The following is a 9,411-nucleotide window of genomic DNA, read 5'->3' as shown; positions in this document are numbered from 1 at the left end:
AGCTGGGGTAACTATACGCCAAAAAAAGCCTAACGTTAATAAATGCGCCGGCCGGACCTACGTTTCTGAATCGGCGTATCTAGCTCATTTGCATATTCCTCGCGTAAATATACGGAAGCGCCACCTAACGGCCAGCGTAAATATGCAGCCTAAGATACGACGGTGTAAGTCACTTACGCCGGTCGGATCTTAGGGAAATCTATGCGTAACTTGATTCTCTGAATCAGGCGCATAGATACGTCCCCGCGCACTCAGAGATACGACGGCGTATCTTCTCTCTGAATCTAGCCCTATGTGAGCAAACCTGCAGCAAATAGATCAGATGGATAGATCGGATCAATAAGCATTCTGACAATTACTCTCCCCCTGTCTGATTGGGGTCTCTTGGTCGTGTGTCAGCATCAGCCCCCTCGACGTAGTGAATCCATGTGGCCCGTGTGCCATGGCATTTATCATATTTGTACTTGCATTTTGCCATTCATTCCTTCCGCCGCCTTGATATTATTGTTCACTAAACGTATCCAGTCCGAACGGCTTGGGATTTGGCTATTTTTCCAATAAACGGGATCAGTCTCCTAGCCGCATTCAGAAGATGAGGCAGTACCAACTTTCGACAAAAAGGCTGAGAGGAATGGCGGGGACATGCAGAAGGAAGCCCATTGGAGAGTCAGGGAGGTCTATGTCCAGTATACAGTTACTTTGGGTTCTGATGTCTTGCCAAAAAGGGTGTAACTTAGCGCAGTCCCACCATACGTGTAGGAAGGAGCCTCTATGGCCACACTCCCACCAACAAGTGTGGCAGGCGTACAGGGCCGCCATCAGGAATTATGGGGCCCCTTACAGGGGCGGGGTGGCGGAGTGCTGCCGTCTGAAAGTGAGAACGGGGGAGGGGCTGCCGCGAATTGAGAAGCTGGGGGGGGGGGGGGGGGCCTTTACAAAAAAAAAGAAGAAATAAAGAAAAATATATATAAAAAAAGGGGGCTAGCCATCCGGGGCCCTTTAATAATAAAAATATATATAAAGTAATACAAAAATATATAAAAAATATATATTTTTTTTATAAAAAAAGGGGGTTTTTCATCCGGGGCCCTGGGGCTCTCCGGGCCCCTGGGGAGCCCCGTATCCCTAAAAAAAAAAATTGGCCCTTTAATAAAAAATAAAATAAAAATATATTAGAAAAAATATTTTTTTTATAAAAAATAAATACAAAAAAGGGGGTTGCCATCCGGGGCCCTGGGGACCTCCGGACCTCTGAAAAAATAAAAAATAAATTGGCCCTTTAATAAAAAAAAAATATATATATATATATTTAAAAAAATATATATTTTTTTTTTATAAAAAAAAAAAAAGGGGGAGTTGCCATCCGTCCCCTTTAAAAAAAAATATATATATTTTTTTTTAAAGGGGGTTGCCATCCGGGCCCCTTACAGGTGTACTGCCTGTACCCCCCTGATGGCGGCCCTGCAGGCGCAGCACTATGAAGTGCCTTTATGCGCTGTGGCATTAGAAGAATTTTGATTTCTCTGATCTTTTAGTCCAAACAAGACTGTCTGTTACTCTATAATTCCTCTAGCGCCGTTCTCCGGGATAACAACCGAGCGGCTTTTAGCTTGTCTGATCTGTTTGTGGAGCATATCGGTGTTGCTTGTCCAGTCTCAGCCTTGTCCAATTCCTCTGGTGTCACAGGCTCTGTCCTATATTTATATGAAACAAAGTTTACAGTTTATTTATTTTCATTGGGTGTAGGTAGATCATGTAAGCTTCATGTTTTTGCATTTCATTTTCAAGGTGTAATAAAAACAAGACAGTTGAAATCTGATTGGCTGCCATGGACAATACATGAACTCAGTTCACTAAAGAAAATAGAATACAGTAATTTAAGCGTTATTCTAAATGGTGTTGAATGACACCTTCCTACAGACAGGGCCGGACTGGCCTACCGGGATACCGGGAAAATTCCCGGTAGGCTGCCTGCTGTCAGTCAAATTTATCAGCTGTGTGGGCTACGGCGGCGGCCGCCGGCCGCACTTTGCTATTGTGCAGGGCTGGATGGCTGCCCTATGCCTAGCTGCAGTCACTCCAGTGTCATGCATGTCACATTATGTCAGTGAAGCAGCGGCGGGCCGGCCGCCGGTGAGTTGCGGCCGCCATGCTCGCCGCCGCACTTTCCTTCCCAGCATCTAACCCCCTGTGTGGACTGACTCACTCACTGGACTGGAGCGATCATGTGACTGAGGGAGGGGAGGAGCCGAGCAGGAGAACTGAACGTCAGATCAGTTCCATCTTCCCGTGCGGCGCCAGCACCGCCCACTATTTCTCCTGCAGGGTCACGTGGCAGAGGAGGCAGAGGAGAAGACCACCACCCTTGAAGCACAAGGTAAATTAATAGATTTTTATGAAATCCTGGCCTGCCCTGAGGCTGCTTAGGGGCGAAGCTGTGGCTGCAGCACTCTGCTCCCTCGTCCTCCTCCACTACACTGTGTACATCACACTCACAGTCAGCGGGTATCTCCCTCTGTGTGTCTGCAAGCTGTGAGTGTGAAAACTTTAGCCGCGCTTCTGATTGAAAAGTCCCCCCTCCTCCTCCTAGACCAGCTTGTGTCTGCAGAGAGGGGGGGGGGGGCAAAAGCTAGTGTAATGTGGCTTCAGTTCTGAGCAGAGTGTCTATTCTCTGTCACACTGTTCGGACCCCGCACTGACAGCCCACCCTCCCCCCTCCTCCTCGCACGTTGGACAGGAGAGAAAAGAAAATACAGAGAGCAGGATCTTCTCCTCTCACCCCCCCTCGTGTGTGTCCTCGTGGCTCCGCCCACATCCAATCCTCAGCAGCTCCTCCATGCTTCCCAAAGAGAAACTAGCACTAGCAGCCTGCAGGTAGATAGTGGAGGGAAGGACAACTTGTATTATGGATGCTGCCTGCAACCCCCCACAAAGGATCCACAGCTCCAGGTCAGCTAAAATCCTTGCTTGCTAATTAAACTTTCCAGTGAGTGAAAAGAAAGCAGCACACAAGGTGGGTCAGTCATTGATGGGGCTGAACAGAGTGTGTCACCTCCAGAGTCCCTCAACCAACACAGCAGCCCACTAGGGTTTCCCTAGTGTGGTGCACTACAAGCCCCAGCATGCTCTGCCAGCCTATGTATAGCACAGGCTAGTAGGCCTTGTTTGCTGACCAATCCAGGGCCCAAGCCTTCATCTTTGGTAAGGGAAATATCCCCCCGGGCCCCCCCCCATCTCGCCAACCTCTGAGCACACTTATGTAAGGGAGAGCTCTGTGGACTGTGATGTAAAGGGGGGCTCTGATGTACGTGGGGGCTTTGGTGATCAGATACCCCCTTACATCAGGATTCCAAGAGTACCTCTTTGGGCCAGTTCACTCCAGACACAGTTCCATGTGCTTTTTTTCTGCACAAAATGCATGCACAGTGTTTTCCATGTATTCCAATGGCTCTTGATGGCTCTAGTTCACACCATGCAGTCAGTTTTCGGTCAGTTTCTGCACCAGAAACTGACTGCATGGTGTGAACTAGAGCCATCAAGATCCATTGGAATACATGGAAAACACTGTGCATGCATTTTTAGCGCAGTAAAAATGCGCACAAAACTGTATGGAACTGCGTCTGGTGTGAACTGGCCCTTACATCGGTTTCCCTTTACATTACAGTCCACAGATCTCTCCCTTGGAGCCCTTTCACATGGGCAGACTCTGCCAAGCAAATCCACCTGCTCAGTGGGGGAACTCTCCACTGATCCCTGCTGAGCAGGTGGATGACGGGTCCATGTCTGCTTCACTTGTGCAGAGTGGACACGATCACAGACTGCTGTTCTCTATGGACCGGTCTGACTGTCATCCAATCTGCAAGACGGATGGGGAATCTCCATCCATCTTTTTTCATTGGAGCGGATGCAGGCAGGTGTAAATGGACACGTCTGTTTACATCCACCTCCCCATACAAAACAATGGGTAGTCCAATCAGTTAAATTGTGTAAAAGGGGTCCTTCTGCAGGACCAAAATCAAGGGCCCCGTGATGGGAGAAAAGGACTCCAGGTGCCCTTCATGGTTTCTTGTGGGCCCTGAAGGTTCTAGTTACGCCTCTGGGCACAGACACTGACTGCAGTGAGACTGCATTACGGGCAGGCTGACACTGCATTATGGGCACGGTCAGGCTGCAATGATGGGCACGGTCAGGCTGCAATGATGGGCACGGTCAGGCTGCAATGATGGGCACAGTTAGGCTGCAATGATGGGTACAGTGAGGCTGCATTTGATGGGCACTGTTGGCTGCATTGATCTCTTGTACCTTGCCCGCAGCTCCTGAAATCTCCTGTACCATGCCTGCAGCCCCTGACATCTCCTGTACCATGCCCACAGCCTCTGCCATCTTGACATCTTCTGTACCATGCCCATAGCCTCTGACATGACATCTCCTGTACCATGCCCACAGCCTTTGCCATCTTGACATTTTGTGTACCATGCCCAAAGCCTCTGACATCTTCTCTACCATGCCCACAGCCTCTGACATCTTCTGTACCATGCCCAAAGCCTCTGACATCTTCTGTACTATACCCACAGCCTCTGACATCTCCTGTACCATGCCCACAGCCTCTGACATCTCCTGTATCATGCCCACAGCCTCTGCCATCTTGACATCTTCTGTACCATGCCCATAGCCTCTGACATCTCCTGCACCATGCCCACAGCCTCTGCCATCTTGACATCTCCTGCACCATGCCCACAGCCTCTGACATCTCCTGCACCATGCCCACAGCCTCTGACATCTTCTGTACCATGCCCACAGCCTCTGACATCTCCTGTACCATGCCCACAGCCTCTGACATCTCCTGTATCATGTCTGCAACCTCTGACCATCTCTTGTTTTATATCATGTCTGCAGTCTGGAGAGGAGTCAACGGTTGGGGGTCACGGGAGAAGTCAGACGTGTGTGGACTGTGGAGAGGAGACAATAGGAAAACCAGAGCCACCAACTGGGAGCCGACTGACTGATCCCTGCACAGTGCACCTGAGAGGTGGTCAGTGACAGCGCCGCCAGGCCAGTCTGAGAGGGGGGGGGGTCATTGATGTAAGGGGGGGTTGATGTAAGGTGTCCCCCTTGATGATTGCTCCACTTTTACCATTTTTAACTGTAATTTGCTGTTATATATCCCTAGCCCTATGTGCTTTCATATCGGTCTTATCTATATATAATACACTCTTCAACTGTGCTTTACAATGCATAATTTTCCCTTTTATGAACAAGAAAATAATGACGTTATGTTGTTGGGCTGGTATAATAATGCTATGGGGCTGGTATGACATTTTTTCCAGGGCTGGTTTTTACTCCCAGTCCGGCCCTGCCTACAGATACCTATAATAATAATTTTTCCTGACTCAAGTGCAGATAAATAAAAGTTTAGTTGGCTGCCATGGATTGCTGTACATCAGGGTTGCCCAACCAGTGGCCCAGGGGTAAGTTTATTACTAAAATCACAGGGGCAGATCCACAAAGAGTACACGATACGCCGGCGTACTTTCAAATTTCCCGCGTCGTATCTTTGTTTTGAATCCTCAAAACAAGATACGACGGCATCTGGGTTAGATCCGACAGGCGTACGTCTTCGTACGCCCTCGGATCTTAGATGCAATTCTTCGGCGTCCGCTGGGTGGCGTTCCCGACGTAATCCGCGTCGAGTATGCAAATTAGCTATTTCCGACGATCCACGAATATACGAGTGGCCGTCGCATTCTTTTACGTCGTTTCCGTTCGGCTTTTTTCGGCGTATAGTTAAAGCTGCTATTTGGTGGCATACGCAATGTTAAGTATGGCCGTCGTTCCCGCGTCGAATTTGAAATTTTTTATTTTGTTTGCGTAAGTCGTCCGTGAATGGGGCTGGACGCCATTTACGTTCACGTCAAAACCAATGACGTCCTTGCGACGTCATTTAGCGCAATGCACGGCGGGAAATTTAGGGACGGCGCATGCGCAGTTTGTTCGGCGCGGGGAAGCGCTTCATTTAAATGAAACACGCCCCCTACTCACCGCATTTGAATTCCACGCCATTACGCCGCAAGAGATACACTACGCCGCCGTAACTTACGGCGCAAAATCTTTCTGCATTCGAACCAAAGCCAGGTAAGTTACGGCGGCGTAGGGTATCTCAGATACGCTGCGCGGGTGCAGATCTATGTGGATCTGCCCCACAGTGTATACAGTTGTATTCAAAATTATTCAACCCCCACTGAAATTGATTGTTTTGGCCAGTTTGACATTGATTTTGATCATTCAGTCATCCTGCTTACAATTAAATCAAAGAGGCACGTGTAGGTCAGACAAATATAACATAAAATTTATAATGAAATAACCACAAATGTCTTTTCTGTGCTCACATCATTATCAGTTTTATTCAACCCCCAATTGACATTCAATCTTAGTACTTAGTACAACATCCTTTTACAGTTAGAACAGCTTTTAAACGTGAAGCATAGCTTGACACAAGTGTCTTGCAGCGATCTACGGGTATCTTCGCCCATTCGTCATGGGCAAAAGCCTCCAGTTCAGTCACATTCTTAGGCTTGCGCACTGCAACTGCTTTCTTTAATTCCCACCAGAGGTTCTCAATCGGATTTAAGTCTGGTGACTGCTATGGCCACTCCAAAATGTTCCAGCCTTTAATCTGCAACCATGCTCTAGTGGACTTGGAGGTATGCTTGGCATCATTGTCCTGTTGAAAAGTCTAACGTCTCCCAAGCCTCAGGTTTGTGACGGACTGCAATCACATTGTTATCCACTATCTCCTGGTACTGAAGAGAATTCATGGTACCTTGCACACGCTGAAGCTTCCCTGTACCTGCAGAAGCAAAACAGCCCCAAAGCATGATTGACCCCCCGCCATGCTTCACAGTAGGCAAGGTGTTCTTTTCATCATAGGCCTTGTTCTTCCTCCTCCAAACATAGCGTTGATCCATGGGCCCAAACAGTTGTAATTTTGTTTCATCAGTCCAGAGAACACAATCCCAAAACTTCTGTGGTTTGTCCACATGATTTTGGCATACTGCAGTCGACTCTTATTATTCTTTGGAGACAGCAAGGGGGTGCGCCTGGGAGTTCTGGCATGGAGGCCTTCATTACGCAGTGTGCGCCGTATTGTCTGAGCAGAAACTTCAGTACCCACATCTGACAAATCTTTTCTCAGTTCCTCAGCAGTCACACGGGGACTTTTCTCCACTCTACGCTTCAGGTAGCGCTCAGCAGTCGAAGTCAGCATCTTCTTTCTGCCACCACCAGGTAGCGTTTCAACAGTGCCCTTTGCCTTGAATTTGAGAATGATGCTTCCTATGGTGTCTCTTGGTATGTTTAACATCTTTGCAATCTTCTTATAGCCATTGCCCTTCCTGTGAAGAGTAATCGCCTCTTCTCTTGTCTTCCCGGACCATTCTCTTGACTTCACCATGTTTGTAACCACACCAGTAAATGTCTAGAAGGAGCTGAGTATCACAGTCATTTTAAAGCTGCCTGATTGGTGCTTATTAGGCTTTATTGCTGCTCCCTGACATCCACAGGTGTTTTCAATACCTGATTGAAAACACTTCAATGAACCTCTGTTCCTCAGAGTGGTAGTCTTTAAGGGGTTGAATAATTGTGTAAATGAAGAATTCACAAAATAAACATTTACTACTGTATTACAAAACCAATTGATGTCATTTTAGTTGCATATGGTTCTTTAAGAAGTCCTTGTAGGATTTCATTCTGAATACAATTACAAATGTACACTAAATTCCCTAAAACCCTTTACAGCATTGGGGTGTTGAATAATTTTGAACACAACTGTATATGGGCATATCTGTTCTTCATTGGTTACTGCGCTGCTTTCAAACTGATTCACAGGTGCAGAGAAGTGCACCTGTGGGTTACCTGCACTGAGCCATAGACTTCTATTAGCTGCGAGTTTGATGTGCTGAGAGTAGAGTGGGCTCTATAGAGCCGAGTGGGCTGAGATCCATCTGCTCCTCTCATTGTGGCTCGCGACCGGCTACCAAGACGCTTAAGTGGCTCTTGCTCTTCAAAAGGTTGGGCACCCCTGCTGTAATGGATTGCTGCAGATAATTGGTGATAAGCCAAACCTACCTAGGGTTTGGTTTAGAGACAGTTTGACAAATTTTTACAAAGTTTGGATGCCAAATACGAACCTCACTGAGGTCCTTAGGAGCCAAATCTTAGATATCAGTAAGTAAATCAGCGAGATATGCCTATTCTTGAACGTACGCTTGCCCATCGTAGTAAAGATATGCCGTTTATGTAAGGTGTTTTCAGGCCTAAAGATATTCCACCAAAAAGATGGCGCAGCCAATGTTAAGTATGGATGTCGGGGAGCTGCGGTGGCTCAACGTGATTGGCACTGCGCTGACAAGCCATTCACCTCTGCAGCTAGGGGTTCGGATCCCGGTCTCCGCTACATGTGAATTGAGTTTGGTGGTCTCAGCCCGGCTCCCGGTGGGTGTGCTATGCGAGGTAAGCCTGCGCTTAGTACGCCCACCCCCCTCCCACAAAAACCACCACACTTACACGCACTCGAAATTGGGGTAACATGCACGCACTTTGACCACGCGGTCTCTAAAAAAGAGAGGCGAAGGACTAACGGGGCTGGTTGAGTGGGCTAATCCTCTCACTCCCTTATAGGGAGTCCCTCTGCCCCGTTGGGCTTCAAAGCGGAGCAGGTAGGGCGGGCTGTGTGGGAGGACCCCCTCACACACCCACCATTGCCACCCGGGGCATGGAGAAAGGTGGCAGATTGCCTCTGGGGGAGGCCTGCCTACTCCCAACTCCTGCAGTCCGGCTCCTCTCTCGAGTACACACACAAAATACACTTTAAAAAAAAAAAAGTATGGACGTCGGAACCGCGTCGAATTTTCTAATTTTTACGTCGTTTGTGTAAGTCATCCGTGAAAACCAATAAGTCTTTGCGGTGTAATTTGGAGCATGCGCACTGGGATATGTCCACGGACGGCGCATGCGCCGCTCGTTAAAAACGTCAATCACGGCGGGTCACGATTCATTAGCATAAAACACGCCCACCTCTTCACAATTTGAATTGGGCGCGCTTAGGCCGGCACATTTACGCTACGCCGCCGTAACTTAGGACGCAAGTGCTTTGTGAATACAGCACTTGCCTCTCTAACTTACGGCGGCGTAGCGTAAATACGATACGCCGGCTCAAACATACGCCGCCCTACGTGAATCCGGCTATATATAGATAGATAGATAAATAAATGTTTTTTTTTATTATGGCAGGTTATTTTATTGATTAATACAAATATTTCCTGGTAGAGTTCCTCTTTTTATATCACAGCTACATTAGGGGCATCACAGAAAGAAAGAAATCATAAGAAAAATAACTTTCAGTTCATTCAGTAA

At 47.8% G+C, this 9,411-nt stretch overlaps 1 protein-coding gene across 1 annotated transcript in view; it reads right to left on the bottom strand.

Annotated features, from left to right (window-relative positions):
* Positions 1 to 1,446: 1,446 nt before the first annotated feature.
* Positions 1,447 to 9,411, bottom strand: part of LOC120928008 — a 31,187-nt gene continuing 23,222 nt past the window's right edge. The window contains exon 5 of the mRNA XM_040339066.1: positions 1,447 to 1,694. Within this exon, the coding sequence (XP_040195000.1) occupies positions 1,559 to 1,694 (136 nt within the window). The 3' untranslated portion in view covers positions 1,447 to 1,558. The remainder of the gene's footprint in view (positions 1,695 to 9,411) is intronic.

This window comes from Rana temporaria, chromosome 2 (assembly GCF_905171775.1).
Source record: "Rana temporaria chromosome 2, aRanTem1.1, whole genome shotgun sequence".
In the NCBI taxonomy this organism is placed as follows: domain Eukaryota; kingdom Metazoa; phylum Chordata; class Amphibia; order Anura; family Ranidae; genus Rana; species Rana temporaria.
The sequence above is the reverse complement of the archived record's forward strand: the minus strand, read 5'-3'. Positions and strand labels throughout refer to the sequence as shown.